At 34.8% G+C, this 20,521-nt stretch overlaps 1 protein-coding gene across 1 annotated transcript in view; it reads right to left on the reverse strand.

The window, feature by feature from the left end:
- LOC123815698 (transmembrane protease serine 11E-like) overlaps nucleotides 1-20,201 on the reverse strand; it is a 42,198-nt gene extending 21,997 nt beyond the window's left edge. Inside the window, exons 1-3 of the mRNA XM_045834177.1 lie at nucleotides 20,137-20,201; nucleotides 4,148-4,272; nucleotides 204-325 (exon numbers count right to left, since the gene is read on the reverse strand). Of these exons, the coding sequence (XP_045690133.1) occupies nucleotides 204-325; nucleotides 4,148-4,272; nucleotides 20,137-20,144 (255 nt within the window). The 5' untranslated portion in view covers nucleotides 20,145-20,201. The remainder of the gene's footprint in view (nucleotides 1-203; nucleotides 326-4,147; nucleotides 4,273-20,136) is intronic.
- Between the last annotated feature and the right edge of the window lie 320 nt (nucleotides 20,202-20,521).

Consider the following 20,521-nt stretch of genomic DNA (forward strand, 5'->3'; position numbering starts at 1 on the left):
GACTCAGGTCACTCGGTTCAGCTCTGCACATCATATTCTCCAAAGTCAAGTATTGTTGTTTTTATATTACGTATCTTAGGTAGGGGGCCTCTTCTCATTTTGAAAAGATATGAAAGAACAGTTGAATAGATGTCTTAGGAACAAGGGTAGTAAAAATTATGGTAAAAATTGATGGCCCTACAAATGGAGGACAAAATGCTTACCATTGATTCAATTCTCTGGCTCATTTCTGTGAAATTTTTAGAAGCCTCTCTTCCAAAGTCATCATACAGTTTGTCACTTGTAAATGACAATGTACTGTAGTAATTGTAGGTCCTCTTTTGATCTACATGGACAGAAATAAAAACCCATCATACTTTTTATCAGATGCTTGTAAAGCTCATCATTTTCCCATTTCATGGTGGCTGGAAAGACAGAGACCAGAAAGAATGTCCTTCCTCAAATCTTCATCTCCATCATCCTGTCATGAGCTTCGTGATTATCTCAGAAGAAAAAACAATAATATTCATCATCATGAGACTTAGAGTGTAAAAGTCATAAGAAATGCTTGGGGTTCCTGTGGGCTAATTAGTCATGTGTTATCAACACCTGAGTAAGCTACAGGAGGCAGCAGGTCACGCCATCTGCCCATACACACAGGGATGGATTCAGAAGCTTCCCAAGGGGCGATGCATTTTCATATTCCAAGAGTAGGTTTCTTCCAATTCACATCAGTTCTGGCCAAAAGGACTCTAGCATAACATGTATTTTGACTAAAGAATGAGATGAGCGTAGGGCTTAAAATGCTAGGAGTTCAGCATACAGAAAGTTTAGGAAGCTAGAGCTGCCACTTGGCATAACCTTCTAGGGACACTACTTAGTTTCACCTGACTCCCTTGCCACTGTATTTGTTTTTCCCTGACAGCCACAGAAATTGGCTTGTCTGCTTCCTTAGCCATTTTATCCACTTTCTGCATCTAGTTTAAGCAGGCCATATTTTGGGCCTCCTAAAGAATGAATACAGCAAAGCTTTTCATCTACCCTTCTGTACATGAAGTAAGCACAGAGCCTTCAGAATATTCATGAAACAAATACTAATGCCGACTATCTTTTGTATGAGAGGCTCTGTGCTGAACATTAGGAATACGGTGGTGATCAAGACTGATGTTGATGATTATTCCAGGAAAATGGAGTGTGCCTCCCCAATCTCAATCTCTCTCCTCTTCTCTGTTGCTTCTCATTCTTTCCGTTTTCACCTAAACCCCAGAGGAAAAGAAAACTATCATTGGACACCTGTATCCCAGAAATACTCACATATCTCACTTATCTATAATAACTCCCATGGGAAGGCAGTATTATCCATCCACATTTATCAGATAAGGTAAATAAATATTCAATAAATCACTTACCCCCAACATGGCATAGTGAGAAAATACAGAACAGGGCTTTAACCTGAGGCCTGACTCCCAAAGCACAGATTTTCTTTATATGCTGCGTCTTGGGGTGGGAAAAAAACCAAACCTACTCATTAAAGCTATGAGAGAAAGTTTTTAAATATACAAGTTATGAGAGAAAACTGCTGCTAAATTAAAAAACAAATGAACAAACAAAACATCCTGGCTAACCAAAGAGGGAAGCCACCAGTCATACTCTAAAAAAGTCTGGAATGACGCATAAAGAAGATGGCCAACAGGCCAGAGACACTGAAAGGTTGGGGTCTGCTGGGCATTAGCCACCAAACTGAGGTACTGATGAAGTTTCTCCTTCCTCGCATTCCTTCCCTGAATGGCCAGTGTGAACTGAAATGCAGGCAGGTCCCTGTCAATATACACAATTTCAAGTAAGGTTTTCAATTTATTGAAATATTGACCAATAGTTTAGGTCTAAAGTTGGGCCCAAGACCTCATTTCTAACAAGCTCACTGCCCAGCACCAGGTTGATGCTACTGGCACCTAATCACATGTTGAATAGTAAGGTTCTAAAGAGGAAGAAAACACACTCTTCTAGATCCTTAGACCTGTTAGGATTTTTTTTCTTTAATTATTAGATTGAATCATTTGAAATTGCAATTCATATAAGTCAGAAATGGTCAAATATCTGCAACTGCATATACTTCAACCAAACGAACAACTTATCTATAGTTACTATTTCACTTTGCTCAAATGACTTAAACAGATCACTAAGTGTCAAAACATATTTCCAGTTAGAATTATATGGCATGTGTAGTTACTGAAGAATATCTTTGGAAATATTAACAAGAAAGTAAGAAAAAATAGGGATGAACTTTGAATTTTCTCACAGATTTGTAATTCTATAACCTACAATGATGTTACTCATAATAGAGTCACCTTCTGTCATTCAAATCACAGAGGGAACAGAGATGTAACTTCAAAGGCCCCTGGACACAAATGGCACACAATTCTACACTGTCCTGGGTTTTATGCCAAAACAACGTTTCTTCGAGTCTGATCAATTCCATCTTTATCTGTCTGTTTCTGTAATAGGTTTGTTTGGTTTGGTTTTGTTATCTAGGTATGCCATCTCCTAAATACACACATGCTATATTCATTCTGTTTTTAGTTTACATTCCCCTAAACAGATGGCAGGTCACAATTATGACAGTACTGTACATCACAACAATTGTTTATTCAGGTGTGCTGTGTGGGCAGTAAAAACTGTTCCATAGTACTCAGCTGATCATCCAAACAATAGGATCCAGGAACGGGTTACTAGAAAAATCTTGCCAGGTTTTCAGTGAATGCATATGAATAAGATTTTAAGGCTTATAAGCACTTGGCTTCAGAAGAGACAAAGGAGAAGAAAGAAACATCTCTCACTCAGGTATTGAGACCCCTAGCATTACTAGGAATTCCTTAAGAACTCAGACAAGCCAAAGTATGCCCCTAGAAAATATTGTAAGTATGACTAGCTCATTGTTTATCATTCAGAATTCAATAAATGTTAATTAAATTTCTAATATGTGCCAGGATCCTCTTAAATTCAAAAATACAAAAGTGAATAAAACCTAGTCCTAGGCATCCATGGAGAAGAATAATGATGCTTACAACATCATAGAACTCAATCTATTCATAACAGAATTATGGGATTGTTAAGTTATTTTAACTATTCTGTTTTATTAAAAACATGCTCCAGAAAAATTATCAAAATGCAGGTACTTCAAATTCAAAGACTTGCCTGTGGACAAATTTTACCCAAAAAAATCATTACATTAAATATTTTTTCTTTAAACTGCTTGTAAATGATCCATGTTGCTTGGAAAATTAAGACTGAACTGAGTCTGCTAGCAGAAGATCATCAATTTACATATCACCATAGAACCATTTCTGCAAATTCCCAATTACATAATAATCAAGTGAGCAGTCTTTAGTTACAGGGTTTTGAATATGAAAACATTACCTAGTGAGTAAGGGAGATATTAAACCAATAGGTCATAGTGGAGTTAACTAATTAAAACCTGAGGCAGAGTAGAAGGTAACTTCAGAAGGGTTGTCATACCCTCAAAGAGCAGCTCTGGAGTACCCTGGGGACCTTTCTAATAACATGAATGTGTTCATGTTTCATCTATCAGCAAAGTGCCCAATTACTGCAGAGTGAACCTCTTTACAATTAACCTTCTCATCATATCCTGTCCTTTTTAATCACCTGTCATACATCCCAAGATGAGATTTAAAATAACAGAAATAGGCACTTATTCAAAACTATATCACTAGGAGCATTTTTCCAACTTACTAGCATGGAGGAGAACCTACTCATTCTCTATGATCTCTGATTATTGGGCTGTCAGGATTTCAATGAGTTAGAAGTATTTTAAATCAAGGTGACAACCCTATGACCTCAAACAACTCAAGACACTGGACTCTAGCTCTCCCATGGTCTTTCCCTAATTAAGACTAGATTATTACTTATTAATGAGTTTGAAAACTAGCATGCTATTATTCCCAGCAGGAAACATTGCTTCATCAAAGGTGGAGAAAGAATCCCTTGGGTTTGTGAGGATTAAACATGAAACAAGGCAGGTAGAGTGTTCTTTGTACCACCTATGTAAATAATAGTAATGAGTGAATAAGCCTGAGGCTAACCAAAACAGGAATGTAGAAGAAGAAATACCTGGGGTAAATCACAGGATGCCAGGGAAGCCCATACTTACTGTATCTCACATAATGAACAATGAGTCCAATGCACACTGCCAGAACAATCAGGGAAATAAAGGTGATGAGACCAATAACCCATGGTTTCACATAAGCTCTCTTCGTGGCCCTCGTCACAGAACACCTGAGAAAGAAAGGAAATAGATGAATTATACCACAGTGTACACTGTGCCCACTCCTTAGGTAAAACAGGTATTTCTGCAGAAATCAGAACACTCAATTAGATGGTAGAGTACTCTTTTTGTTTAGAACACACCTTGGTCCCAAGTTGCTGAAGCCAGCCTGATTCTGGTTACCTGACTTTTGGCATGTAGTTTGACTTCTCTGTACCTCAGTGTCCTTGTCCATAAAATAAGGATGATAATGATAGTGCCTATTCATAGCATTGTTGCAAGGATTAAATGAATTACTGCATCTAAAATGCCTACACAGTGCTTAGCACATAGAAAATGTCATGTTGGTGTTAGCCATAGTTTACTGTGCTATGTGCAAGACACTGAGTTAGGCACTGTAGGAGCTATGGAAATGTTTAACGCCTGTTTCTACCATCCTGGAATCTTAACCTATGAAATGTGTTATAGCTTGAACAATACCAGATTCCAGATAGAGTTTCTAATTCAATCTCTTTCTATTTTTCTGATTTATTTCCAAAACAAGCTTTGAGCATATACATAAGAGATAACCAGAGGTCTGTTCTAAAAAAGCTGAATGTTTGAGCTAATATTTATCTCTAAACTTCAGTGATGCTGCAGGAAATCCTTTCTTCTTGAGACTCTCTCAACCACTCCCATGTTTTCTGCCATCAAAAGCATGTTACTGAAAAAATGTTCATTAACCTGCTTTATGTTTGATTAGTGAAGTTGTTGTTTCCTTATGTTGTAATAGTTGCTAAGCAAATTCAACAACTAGAAAAAATGAAACAATAAGTCAGTTGGCTAAGGAGTTTGAATGTGATGCTATTTTTAGTTTCTTCAGGTATTTACCATGCTGGTAAAATCAAGGGCATGCACTTTAACTTCCAGAGAAGTGTCTGGTACATGAGGACTAGGGGAAATGTGTGGTGTTATTTTTGGAGGAGCACCAGGGGTTCGAATCAGAATAGAAAAAAAAATACAAGTCCAGCTCTTTCCTTACCAGTTTGTACAAATCATTTAGACTGTGAGCTAAGTTTCTCCATCTGTCAATGAGGGACAAGGTACCCACTCTTCCTAAAGCATGTGGTTGACTGTGGGACCCAGAATGAGATCGTGAATGTGAAATTGTGTTGCTTGCAAAAATGAAGGGATCTCTGTTTCCTGGTGATTTATGACCCAGAAATGCTATTATCATTTTGGCCCCTGCCACACCATCATCACATCCTACATGTTCTGTTCTGTGCGAACATTGTTTTAGTAGTGAGTAATGCCATCATCACTACATGACTGTGCCTCTGCTGAAGGCACTGGGATATAGTGGAAGGCTCCCGGGACTCTACTTGGTCTCTTCCCTTGTTCCCGTGACTCTCCCATGAGGCTGTAGTCAAGGAAACTTCCACTTCCTCTCCCCAATCTCTTCCAACACTAGTTCTCCCTTGAGTGGGATTCCAAACACCTGTTCCTAAAATGACAATTACTGCAATATAAAAAGACCTCCACAGGAGGTTATTTTTTATGTGCAAATGTGCCTAAGGAGCCTAAAAACTGACTCCCCTTCCTTCATCTCTGAATGCTTGCTATTCGCCTGTTGCAGAAGAAGGGAGATGCATATAGCAGACGTAAGTAAAACTTGGGGAAGGGGAGGCATACATGGGAAAGGAAATTAGCTTCTCAAATGTCTGCCAAAGGAAAGGCAGACATTAGCCTCTCAACAAATATCAAAACATGCCAGATTAAAAAATATAAATTTATAATTATAAGACACATATAATTATTGGGAGTATATGAGCACTATGTAGAATTGTGAAATATGACAGAAGTTCTATTCTATAAGTTTTAATCAAGACAGAAAAGTAAAATAATGCAACCATGACATTGATGAGATAGAGCTACATGTGTTAACATGCAAAAGGTCAATGATATATTTTAATGAAAAAATTGCAGAAGAATATGCATTCTGTGTTTAAATTTTGTAAATAAAACTATATATTTGTCTACATAGCAAAATATATAGAGGCAAAATAGCAGAAATAAGAAACTTTAATTTTAATATACTTTTTTGTTTTATCATGAATTTTTTTCTAACCAAAAATATCATAGCTTTTGAATTAAACAAAAGAGAGAACAAAAGTTTGAATTTCAAAACAGCAAAAAATAACTACGATGATTATATGCCTTTTCATGGAATTTCTGTCACTACTGTGCCCAAAGTACCAGTGTGTCCTTCTCTCCTGACCCCCACCTATTACAGCTGTTTCAGTGATGGTCTTTGGTGACTTTGAATGAGATAAGAGGGATAGCATGGGACAGAGCAATAAGAGAAACTATCAAAAACACTTTGAATAAACAATTAAGAGAGTATGTTGCTGGGTACCACCATCAACCTATTTCTTGTACAATCTTGTACCAGCATATTTAATTATCTCCTATTTTCTCCATATGAAAAACAGGGATAATAACCCCAGACTTCTCCTAACCTGATGAGCTATGCAGAGATTTTTAAAAAGTGATAAAATCTTGTATTACTTTGAGCTCCCAAGTAGAAAATCACTGTACAAATAGCAAGGACTATTATTATTTTCATTATTTTAATTATTAATAATAAGAGTAATGACCACATTACTGAGATGCCTGTCATTTGAAACATTATCTCTTCTCTTCCCTTTCATTCTGTACAGAATAGCTTTTTCAACTGATTCACCCTGTTTCTTAATTTACTTTATTTGTTGCTTTCTCTGTTAGTGATTCAATACTGAATTGCTCCAAATTAAATGAGTTATGAGTGTGCTCAAAAAAATCAGTAAATGGAGAAATAAAACCATTTTATATATCATCAGAAACATGTAATTAACCCCCTTCTGCACATAAGTTATTGTGCAATTATTACTGCGTGCTGTTGAAACTCATCTGAACTCCTCCTATAAAATTACCTTCAGACAGACTGGTTGAATTCTAATAGTTTCAGTGGCATCAAATTACTTTCTTTTTATTACTTCTGTTTTCTATTTGGGGACACGTGTGATTAGACAGTGAACATATCAGGTGAATAAAGCAATTAAATGTGGGTACATTATGATAAGCCCAAAATGGCCAGAAGACAAGTAACATGACCAGAGTTGCATTACCATTGTTACTTTCTAATGTGTCATTCTTCAAAGAGTACTAAAAAAGAAAAGCCACAAACAGCAGCAAAAAGGCAAAGAGAAAAAAGGTAATAACACAAATAACAAGGCAAGCACTAGTGAATGAGAAGTCACAGTGCTTCAGAGGAAAGTTCACCGGAAAAGCCCCTTACACAACACCACCACTGTGCACTCATTGATAGGGAATTGTGAGCCTTCGCTCACTCTCTGCAAAGATAAGCAGCAGTGATGTTCTTAGTTCACATGTTTCACCAGGTCGGTCCAGTTGAGCAATGAACATGTGCACAATACCTACAAAGCTGCTGGTGCCACAGCATTATTATCAACTACTGAACCCAGAAGTCAGCAAACTTTTCTGAGAAAGTTCAAAGAGTTATAACTAAGTCTTTCTGGGTCACACAATCTCTGCTGCAGCTGCTCACCTCTGCCTTTGTAACAAAAAAGCAGCCACAGACTAAAATACCTAAACAAATGAGCATGTCTGTGTTCTAATAAAACTTTATTTCTGTATACCAAAATTTAAATTTCATAGTTTTCATTTGCCATGAAGTATTTTCTTCTTTCAATTTGTTTTCAACCATTGAAAAGTACAAAAATTATTCTTAGCTCAAGCACTGTACAAAAACAGATGGTAAACTGAATTTGGCCTCTGGGACATAATTTCTGCTTGGTTGACTTAAGCAAGAGTTGGTGAAATGCTAATTATGTTGGGAAGTTGTAATGGTCTTTTCATTTCTTACTCTCACTTTCAGAGCAAATCTAATGTCGTCCATCCTAATCCCATTGCCACTGACCTTGTTTTAGCATTTCTCACTAAAACTTGTCTTATGGCTTGACAACAGGTTTTTGTCCTGTCTACCCCATCTCTGAATCATTCTCCATTAATTCGGTTATCTTTCTAGAAGTGATATAGCCAGTGGCAAGACTGCTTGAAACCCAAGTTGATCTCGGGTGGGCTGGAATCTTCCTTCTGCCCTGCAACTGTCCAATTCTTTGCGTTTTCTCATCCTGTCTGCTACGTGGAGTACCTTAGGGTCTATTCTTTTTTTTTTGGACGTGCATATGTATACTTTATATAAAACAAGTTACCAAGGCCCATTCATACCCAAGTCCCTCCCTTTAGCTCACTCTTCTCCAGAATGGCCTATCTTGGTAGGTGCACTAATGCTGGAAAGTGCTGTGGGCTTTCTGATTATGTGTGTGTCTAGCTGAAAGGACTTTTTAAAAGTTAATTTTACTTTCATCAAAGTAATACATGCATATTTTCTAAAAGTGACATGTAACTATAGCACTTGAGTATTTAGCAGTTGTTTTGTATTTACCTCGGTTTCTGAATAACATTTTCACATAGAGTCTATGCTTGCATCATAAAAGCTTTTGTGTATTTAGGAACCAATTTCAAAAGTCCCCTTCACTTCAGTTAAGTTTATTAATCTACAAATACCACATCTAAGTATGCATTTTGGGCTCTTTGAATATGGTAAATATAGAATATATTTCTACATGCTCAAGAAATATTCTCAGAGGGAATTGAATTGATGTTGACTAAACCAAATTGAACAAACCATTTGTTAGTACCACAATATGGGTTTTGATCTCTCTTAAAGCACTTCTGGTCTGCCATAGTCTTAGAAAAGAACTTGGAATATGGCACACAAAGAAAGACAGGTCAGACATTGTAAAGAAAAATTTCTATTTAAGAAGCTTAATATCCATAAAACACTTTATATAATAATCAAGTTTTGGTTAATATTTCTATTTCATCTGTGTTTAAATACATGATTTTCCAACTGTGATTTGATCTACCAGCCGCAAAGCACTATCATAGTACAGAAAGTGACAAATGCAAATAAAGGGACATTAATTTCAGGAGACACAGTATTTGGGGCCATTGAATGCCTGTATGTTAACAATTTCTAAACAAAAGCATAATGAAAGATACCATAATTAAGTAACAATGTATTACCTTATGACATTGCTAATTCCCTAGGTCAGTGCTTAAGATTTATAATATAAATTAATAAATTTTATTTATTTTTTATTTTGTGTTTGGTTCTAGCTTTATTTTTTAGCTCATAGGGTTGCGACTTCTTTTCCTATCCACACAAGTCTTTCAAATGGTTTTTCCTATCAGCAGACCTATTGGTGAGATCTTTGATCTGTTTCATACTTTCTACAATGAGACTATAAAAATATCCAGGGTAAAATGAAATTGTTGTATATGTGTACATGGAGAATATGATTTCACTGATTTTTAAAAACAACACAAATTACTCCTTAATAAAATTTACAAACAACATATTCTTCCCTGTCTACTGTTGCACAAAGATATCTATAAATTGTCTAAAAGCTTCAACAAGGTCATTGAACTGAATTGTGTGTGCATTCCCTACAGTAATAACTATAAATAGTTCTCATAGAGAAGCTATAATTATAACAAGGTGGTAGTATAATTACTACACGACTGTTTCCATTTTCTTTTTACAACACTAAGACAAATGGTAGGAAATTCATTGTCTTCATTAGAAATGTTTTTATTTATATTCCCCTTGCTCTGCACTGGATTAAAGCAGTTTATAAGGAGATTTTAAATATACATAGATTTTTACATAGACATTGTATATTATATATAATATATGGTATTAAATTAAGTTGAGATGCAAGAAAAAAGCAAAACAAAAGTGAAAACATTAGATAGGAATATAATTAAAACTGTATTTCATAATTCTCATGTAGACATTTCCTTAAATCAGTCCACAAAATTTACAGCTTTGTAGGAGCCATCTGAAGCCAAACTGCACAAAAAAAAGCAAAGAAGCAAACTTTGATCAGGTACATTTTTCAAAATACTCATAAGATAAAAACTGAGCAATTGTTCAGAAGCAATACAATTCTTTCAATTCCTCATTAAAAAATGCTACATAATGTAATGAATTATATTCTCTAAAATATTCTTAGTACAGAAACAAAACTTTGTTTTTCAATGCTCTTAGAATGTTCCTCAATACTAACAAATGTCATCAATTACTATTCAGTAGAAGTAATGCAATGTGGGGCAGAACAGTATGAAATCATTTAGATACAAAGTTCTATGATAATCTTTTATCTGATAATACTTCCCTAACTATTATTGAAATGGCTTCATATGGAATTTTCACATTATAAAGTATCTAAAGGTGATTGAAATCACAGATATTAAAACACAGCATTATTGCCCTGGCCAGTGTGGCTCAGTTGGTTGGGGCATCATACCATAGACCAAAGGGTCACAGGTTCAATTCCCAGTCAGGGCATACACCCAGGCTGCCAGTTCAATCCCAGTCAGGGCATGCAAATAAGCAAGCAATCAATCAATATTTTTCTCTCAGATCAACATTTCTCTCTCTTTCCCTTCCTCTCTCTCTCTCTAAAAGAAGTAAAAAAAAAGTCCTCAGGAAAGGATTTTTTAAAATAGTATTACTTATTACTGCAGTAATGTTTTAATCAACATAATATTATTTTGCACAGCAGGAAGTTTTTGATAAATACTGTGAATGACAGAAAACCCTACCACTCATTAACTTTTAACTTAGGCAAAACCCATAGCTTAACCATTCCTATATTTAACCAACCATAAAACTGCAGTGATAATCTTTCCTCCTACTTTAACCTGAAGTTGTAAAGATAGCATCTGATATCATGAGACCTTGTTAGATACGTGTACTGTATAAGTATTCGTGGCAACTCAACAGTAAGGAATGTCTCTGATCTCTGTTGCGTTATCCTCGAGGTCTTTATTAAGTTCCCAACCAGATACGGTGCAGCCTAGGAAATTTAAGTTGTCACTTTGACCTCTAGAAATGTACAATCACAGATAGATGGAGCACAAAAAAAATTAAAGATATTATCAAGTACTTAGGTATGAGTTTATAGACTTCTAAATTGAACTATTTAACTGTTAATTCCACTAATACATTTGTTTTCTTTTCCTCAAACTCTTTCTAGTTCAAGATAATAAATTGGTATGATCTGAATAAACAACTTTAAAAGCAGGAGTTTCCCACAGAAATGATGACAAGGAATGCCACTGCAGCTCATCACAGGGAATTATGCATTCTTAAAAATGTGGAATGAAAATAAGAATTAATAGGAAGTATGTGATTGTCATGGCAGGTCTATCAGAAGAAAAACGATTGAGAAACCTGAGCTATAGACACTTGAGACTGCTAATATACAGCACAGACTTCCATTAATTTTTGCAATGTTTGATGTCTTTCTACCAAGTCTTTCTCATGACTTTGTTTAGATACCACCTATGAGAGTTGGCATGATATAGTGGAAATAACTGAAGTGGGAGACCAATTACTTGCATCTTATTCCTAAGAGAGTTCGTTCAAGGGCTAAGTTCTTTCGTCTAACTGCTAAGTTTCTCAGATGAGAAATCTGAAATCACAGTCAACATTACAAATTCTGGGATCCTCTAACCCTCAATTTGTATGATGTTGAATGTGCTCTCACTATCTTCACCTTAAAAAAACAATAATGGAGATTTTAATTGATATAGATACTCTCCAGTTTTCACCAAAGCTAGTGTTCCATGCCTCAAACTAGAAAAGCTTGATTTTATTATAGTTAAAATTCAGCATCTGTTAAACAATAAGCTTTAACATAATTTTTCAAATGCATTATTTTTCTGGTAGCTATATGCCAGATAACTTAGAATGGTCAAATTAAGGAACTGCAAGTCATTTGAAATAATCTAAGTATCATACTATATAAGGAAAACATAAAATTTCTTAATTACTTGAATTCTAAGTCATTTTTAAAAACTATGGACCCATAAAATTCCACTTTATCTAAGCCACTGAAGGGCCTTCAAATTGGATGGAATGTGCCAGTTGTAACACATGCTAAAACCCTGTGAGGTCCTCTAGGTTGCTGTTTCCCTGGTAAGCACTGTAAACCATACACTAGGAATCCTTCAGATAATCTAAAAATTTCTGTACTTAATCCTGTCTGAATTAACACTAGTTAAGAAAACACAATTGGAAAATATATGAACTATTTCAGTGTTTATATTATTTTCCAAAAGTGATATTTCTTGATTAATAGATTTCCTACTCCAATTGCCAACCTATAATACATGGAAGTACTGAGTCTTAACTTTTGGATGGTACATGAAATTTGTGAAATTGATGATTACATACTCACCTTAATTATACTCTACTATATTGGCATTTTAATAATGCCACTTATATTTTCTTTATTTTATTCTTTTATTTTTATTTCTTTTTTATTTTATTTCAGTCATTGTTCAAGTACAGTTTTCTGTCCTTTACTCCCATTCCAGCCCACCAACCCATCCCTCTCCACCTCCCCCCCATTTCCACACACCCCCCGCTAGTTTTTGTCCATGTGTCCTTTATTCTTGTTACTGTAAACCCTTCCCATTCTTCCCTGAAATTCCCTCCCCTCTCCCTCTGGTCACTGTGAGCCTGTCCTCTATTTCAGTGTCTTTGACTATATTTTGCTTGTTTCTTTGTTTTGTTGTTTAGGTTCCTGTTAAAGGTAAGATCATATGGTATTTGTCTTGCACTGCCTGGATAATAATGCCAATTATATTTTAATAATGATGAAATGTGCTCAGATTCATGTTAGAATAAGGTAGAATTTGATGTGTAAATTAATACCATAGTATTATAAGAAAAGTATTATTTTATCCAAAAGAACCAAATATTTTCTAATACCAATGTCCATGACATTAATTTATATGTATATGCTGATGATTACCAAATAATTAATTTGTCTAAACTTCAGACCCATACAGCCACCTGCCTACTGTTCATCACAACATTTGAACGATGCTGTGCTTCTTATCATTCAAACTTAACATGTCTGTGGTCCCAAATACTTGTTCTTTTTCCTTAGTAATAGAATCTTTTAGTTTGGATTGGGCACATATCCACCTGGAAAATAGAATGTCCCTTGTCCTTAGGAGTCTCCATTTGAATGAGTTCTGACCAATGGAATCTCTGTTCCAGTGGCTAGAACCTTGGTATGCATGTCATAGCTAAAATACATATGCGGTAGCTGGAGCTCAGGCAACCATACTTAACCATGATTTGGATGATATACGTTTATGCCAGTGGGACAGCATGACAGCAGGAGCCTAGATACCTAATTTCTTTATGAACCTCGCCTGCCTGCCTTCAGACTTGCTTTACACTAAACTGAAACAAAACTACATTTTATATACTAAAGCCACTAAACCCTAGCAGTGTTTCCTGCTATTATAAGCAAATTTAATGAAATTACAATATGAAAACAGGTTAATTTCAATCAAGGTAAATAGCTATTTTTATGTAATTATCTTTGAGAAAAGAGAACATCAATAAAATTATTTACTAATTCTCTTGCAATTTCTGTACATGAGAAAGATGATAAAAACATTGTTACTTAATATTCTCTACCAATATAAATTTGACATACAAGTAATACATCTAATACTAATGAATCAGTATATCAAGTTTCCATTAAGGATCTCATTATAATAGGCTTTTAAACTCATTATAATATGACTTTAAAGAAATGACTTCCATTTTCTCACTTAGTGGATAGATAAAAGTCTGGGCTTTAGTATCAGACAGTTTGGGTTCAGTTCTGGCTCTGCTTCTCACCAACTAGGTGGCTATGAGCAAGTTAGCCTTTACTGCAAGTTAGCCTTTACAAGTCTATGTTTCCCCGTCTACAAATGGGGATAATGAGAAGCTAACTACAGGGTTCTTCTAAGGGTTAAATGAAATAACACAGAACAATTGGCTTCCAGGCACACAGTAAATGCTCAACAAATGTTGGCTTTGTCATCATTCCTGCTTCATAATGAGAAATTAATTTCTTTTTACAATGAGTTGAAAAATCCCTGAAATTACTTTATGTGTTCCTGAGCGGATGAAAAGGAGCAGGTGAGGCTCAAAGCTTTAGTCCCACTCCACCCCTAGCAACTCTGCTCTATTCAAACAAGGCTTTGAATTAGGCCTTATGTGCAAAAGGGATTCAACTTGGTAAGAAAATGTAAAAAAAAAACAAAACACTCATCTTTGGATCTGTCTCTAAGAATCTGTAAGTCAGACCAATAGTCACCCATGAAGTATAGCATTTAGTTCAAGGATTTAGAACTCCACTTATGAAGCCCAAATCTAGCTTTGCTGTTGAATTCATTGATGTATGTCCAAGTGCTTAATTATGGCTTGAATGTATTGTACAGATCGAAAGATTGGTTTGTAGTATTTTGGAGGTATCATTTGAAATCTTTGATAGTCTCTTGATTAGGGAAATTGAAGCACTAAGATTAAGCTAATTGTTTGAAGAACAAGGAAATTTAGCTCTGCTTAATCAAGGTAGCACTTGTGATTCCAGGGATGATGGTGTGGTGGAGGCAGCAGGAATTACTAGAAAGTACAGAACTGGAGTTAGAGCATGTGCGTTCAAACTCCAGCTCCATCAATCACGCACAAAGGTGAAAGTCTCAGTCTTGCTAATTTTTTACTTCCCTGTCTATAAGATCATGGTAATATTAATACTGTCTGCCTCACAAGGTTATTGATAGGTGCCAAATTATATATTTTTATTTATATATTTATATATAGGAATTATGTATGAATAATATATACATATTATACATAAATATATATCTGAATATATGTGTTCCTACTACATATACCCTCTCTGAATTTTACTAAATGTGACCTGACAAGCTTTTAATTTATAATAACTAAACTTTTTTAAAAGGCCATATATTTCTAAACAAACCTAAATGGTATTAGTAATAACAATAACAATAATATTTTCTGGTTCAGGTAGACACCTGTGTTAACTTTTCTACTTGACAATATTGGACTAAGTGTACAGGTGAACTGGGAAGACAGATTCTATCTCTAATACTGATATACTCACCCATTCTTGTAACCATGTGCAAATCACCTAATCTTTCAATGTCAGACAGACATTCTGTCTATAATACAATAGTAATATAATAATATATAATATATGCAAATGTCAGACAGACAGCAATTCTTCCTGTCTACCTGCCTCAGAGGTCTACTTAGAAGATTATTCATTGAGTAATAACTGTTTTTTGCAAATTTAACTTTTGTGTCTTTAAACACACAAGACAGTTAATTAGTGTAGCAGTAAAACCACCTAAGCAGATAAAGGAGACAATGTGAAGATAGTACAGCATTGTAATTATAGCCTACGTTTGGAGTCAGATAGACCTTGCTTACCCAGTTTTGCCATTTATTGCCCCTAGGAAAATAATGTTACCTTGTGAACCTCAGTTTCCTTGTGTGTAAAATGGGTGTAATAATATAACCATAGTTTGTTATAAAGATTAAATGTGCATGTTGTTTTAGAAAAGTAATTGGAACATAGTACATGTGAAACAATAACAATTATTTTCTTCTGCAACAACTCATAGTTTGACTTTAAACAAAGTGCGAAATTCATCCAAACCTGCTTTTGCAGCTTCAAAAAAAAAAAAGATATCATCTGACAACTTCAGATGAAAGCTTGCAAGATAGAATTTAATGACTGCATGGTACTTTGAATTACCCAAAGCTTAGTTCTATCACCTCACAATCACTATTCTAAAAATCTCAGAAATTGCCCAACCATGCAGGCAATGTACATGTCTGGGAGAAGATTGGTCTTGCAGGTTCTGGCATGACTTGTGTCTTGACAGCTCATTTTTTTTCTCAACCTCTTAAAACTTTCCTAATCTCTAATCCATTTCTAAATGCTTTTAGTACAGCTCTTCTAAATTGTAACCCTGACAAACCCAATAAATGTAGCCGGAGTACCCATTTCAACACCTATCCTCTTAGAAGTCCTGCTCCCCAACTGCCCAACTGACCCCATTATCAAGCATAAGGCCAAAAGACATCATAAAACTTATAAATCTTTGTGCTGATTTTGAAGCACATGATATTGCTTCTTCTTCTTGAATGTTTCTATTTATTCCCTCTTTATAGTGAAGCAGTGACATGTTTTTGGAGGGAAGCAGACAACAATGAAAGAATAATGAAGGTCTTCTACACAGTCATAGTTACTCTAAACTGATGAATTCCTTTCATGAAATGCTGCACTAAGATGAACTTGATTTTCAGGCAATAGTACATGTTGTAATCTTTTTATAAAACAGTGATGATAAATAGTAATTAAGTGTTATACTCTCAGTCACTGATCACCTTTGAGATAGGATGGAAAAATTATGTCATATTCTTATTTAAATATAAAGATGGTTTTAAGAAAATTAAATAAGGGCAGTTCATGCATTCTTTTAAATGTTTTAAAAAGCATATTAATGAAAATAAAATTATATCACCACCTTTTCTTCTTAAGCATATATGTGTATTATTTCATATTAATCTATTTATGATCTCTTTCTTTGTCCCCATACTGTATTGGCATGCATGGGTGTACATACACATACATTTTATCCATGTGTGGATATGCACATGTGCATGTTTACCATTTCTCTGTTAGACTGCAAACTTTTCAAAGACTCTCCTTTTTGGTCCCCACACATGATAGACAGTGTGTTACAGTAGAAAAGTATAGACTTTGGAGCCAGATAGACCACAGTTAAATTCTAGATTCAACACTTCACTGAACCTGGATACTTCGAGCTGGTGTTATTTCATCTTTTAAAACAGTGATCACAATAGCTGCTTCTCAGGATATTGTCAAAATTAAATGAGATTTACAGAATGTACACTACATAATAGGTGCTCAACAGATGGTTGTCTTCCATGTAGAACTGAGTACACAATGAGAACTTGCTAAAAGTTGTTGCATTAACAAGAATTGACCTTTTTTTCTTTTGAGAGAAAGAATCATCAATTTGTTATTCCCTTTATGTATACATTCATCAGCTGCTCCTTGCATGTGTCCTTACAAGAATCAAACCCACAACCTTAACATAGCAAGTCAATTCTCTCACCAACTGAGCTACCTGGCCAGGGCAAACAGGGCTGATCTTAGCTGAAGGAGAGGTGAGGCCCAGTGTTCAACACCTGCAGCACAATCATACAGCAGCCCTGAGCCTAACTCTCAATAAAGTGGCCCTTCAATATCACTATTTTTGACTAATTTTACTGGGGGGGGGGATTACCAGATTAATTTTACATCAAGATTTTCCATGTAAACAAACATTTTTTATCCAAAAATGACCACCCTCCCTGTTTGACACAAACTGCCCAAGTAGTGTCTATATCCTACCTTCAGTTTTCCATACCTTCATAAATTATCTTCTCCTCCATAATTATCACTACATTGCATAAATGAGTACTTTTTTCCCTTGCAGGGAAAGGTAAAGGGTGAGATCACCTCCTATTAAGCTGTAATTATACCAATTTAAATAGAACAAAGGGCTACCTCTTTAAAAGATGACATATTTCATGTCTGCTTTTGTTTCTTTATATCTTAACCGTTCCCTTTTTATGGCTTTATACTGTATCAGGTCTTCTCAAACTTTAGTACAAATAAGAAATAATGTGTGTAACTCCCATGCCTCAACCAGAGATTTATTGGAATTTCTGGAATGAGAACTGGACTTCTCTGTTTTTAACAAGCATCCAGTGAATCTAATGCAAGCCACATACTGAGAGACAGTCATACCCTATTGAGTAAAAATTAAAGTTGTCCATGATGTTTAATTTGAATATTACTCATTTCACCTTCATCTATTTACATGTATGTAGATATGAGTGTCTGTAAATTTGGTCTATTTACCTTTAATTCTTATCAGTGGTTGCTGGTGGACACAGCATACATCCACCATCAATATATGCAAATGAAAGTTTACAGTTGTTCTTTGGAAAAATAATGCAATAATTAATAAATAATAATACAAAAATAAGCTGTTTTACATACTTGCAACTGCAAACCTACTTTTTTACTCCCCTCTATTAATAATAGATTTTTTTCTACTCAACTCTTTTCCCTATAAATTTATTCTTGGTAAAGTTTTCTTTAACTTTCTTCCGTAGGTGTGTGTTTATAAAACTCACATGTTGATCACCGCATGCTCAAAGAATAGCATAAGAATTTGAAGGAAATAGCAGCAAAAGAATGTTTATCTTGATCTAAATTTCTTCTCACCCTTAAATTCTAAAATAGTGGTTCTCATTTAGAACAGGTGGAGTGGGGGTAGGGAAGTATCAGAAATCTGGCTAAAGAGGAACATGCCATTTAATAAACCCATCCACCTATTTTTATATAACTTCCCAGTTATGAACCAATGTCCTTAAAAAGAAATTGCCCACATATGTCCTAGTATTTCAATCATATCTTTTTCCCAAGAGCGTTGCTGTTGGTACACTTACTCCAGCAATTGTGTGCACTAAATATATTCCCTTCTCCTGGAGTCCATTCTCTTAGCATTTCCAAAGGTCAATTCAAACATGATATGCTCTACTCATTATACAATTTTTAGGTCAGGAAGGTATTTTTGTTTGTTTTTATTTTTTCCTTGAGATGTACCTTCCATCTGCTTGAAAGGAGGACTAAAACTAGGTACATCTTTTGTTTCAAATTAAAGTCTGTATGTAGAAAAATTCACTCCAATACCCCCACCTTATAGCTCCTCTCAGCAAATCCCAGACTCACTCAGATCTAGCATGGAAAATAAACCCTGAAATCTATTTAATATCTTGAGTTTGATAGAAATTATAAATTTAAATGAAAATACTCTTTTCTATGGCAGTATTCTTAAAAATACTGCAGGCAAAAAGGGTAGGACACAAACTATCATAGATTATAGAGAAGTACTTGCAAAGGCAGGGAGTCTTAAAAAATCTGACTAAATTTGTAATGCCTGTAGCTCTTAGTTTCTTCATTAACATATATAGACAAGTATTAAACTTCTCATGACAAGTATGTAGAACTTTCTATCAATGACAGCAGCTGTGTGTTGTTCTCTATTAAGATTCCATTGCAAGTTTTACATTTTTCAAACTGCTTTCTTCTGAAAGTAGAAATTAATTTCAAAAAAAGATACGCCAATACATCAGAGAAAATAAAATATTAATCTGAAGATAAAATTATTTTCAGAGTACAAACTTGTACACTAAAACCTGGATTCTGTTTAGTTTCTAACTTTGAAAGAAAACAACCTCAAAATAATTATGACACATCTACTACAGAAATTGATTGTGGTACCTCATTAGGTTTATTTTTAAATCTAGCTATAACAGTTTAGTCATATTGTCTTTTAAAATTATTTTTCACTCTTTCAAAACATCAATAATTTTTAAAATGTAAACTACTTACATAAATAAATGTACTTTGGATCTGCATGATATCAGATTTTTTATCATGTCTTTGAAAAATAAGAATATTTTCTCAATAAGACAAAGCCCAAGCAAAAAAAAATGTGTTCTATTCTTCTTGAAATAAACAAACAAAAACTAAAAGAGAGCTGCCAAATACTATGTACCTTTATCTTTTTTTGAACTCTTCTGAAAGTATATTAAAAATTTGGGGGATGGGACCTAAGAGAACAGAAAACACTAAAATAGTATAGAAATCTATTTCTTAATGTAATTTTATGTTAAATATCAAAAGTATTTTTCTATGCTAAACAAAAAATAAATCATATCTATATATCTGTTGTTTATGTCATTTTAAACTACAAGTTAATTTAAGATGAAGAAAAGGAGGGGTGCAACTCACGAATGCATTGCTGACCAGCCAGGAAGAGTCCTGTGGAGACCTCGGTCTGCAACCAAGTGTGTGCATCCAGGCTCTATCCGCAACTTCCTGGGCTGGATGAGGTGAAGAAAGAAGTCACTGATGATCTAAACAGAACCAGTCTGACGGGTCTTGGCTAGTGTGATGAAAATTGTTTGTGTAACTTGTAGGACAAAGTCAAATTTTATAGGGACCTGGAGAACATGGTTTATAAGTACTTTCTAGGAGTGGAAACTTAAAAACCTTTTCTTAAGACTCTAACTTAAAAGTATTAACATAGACCAGAATGTTTATAAAAGTCAGATGTTCAAATCTAGAAAGAAACTCTAAAATCTTCTGGTTCAACATCTTCGTGTTTCCAGTGAAG

This window comes from Phyllostomus hastatus, unplaced genomic scaffold (assembly GCF_019186645.2).
Source record: "Phyllostomus hastatus isolate PE091 unplaced genomic scaffold, TTU_PhHast_1.1 phas_contig_196, whole genome shotgun sequence".
Classification (NCBI taxonomy): Eukaryota; Metazoa; Chordata; class Mammalia; order Chiroptera; family Phyllostomidae; genus Phyllostomus; species Phyllostomus hastatus.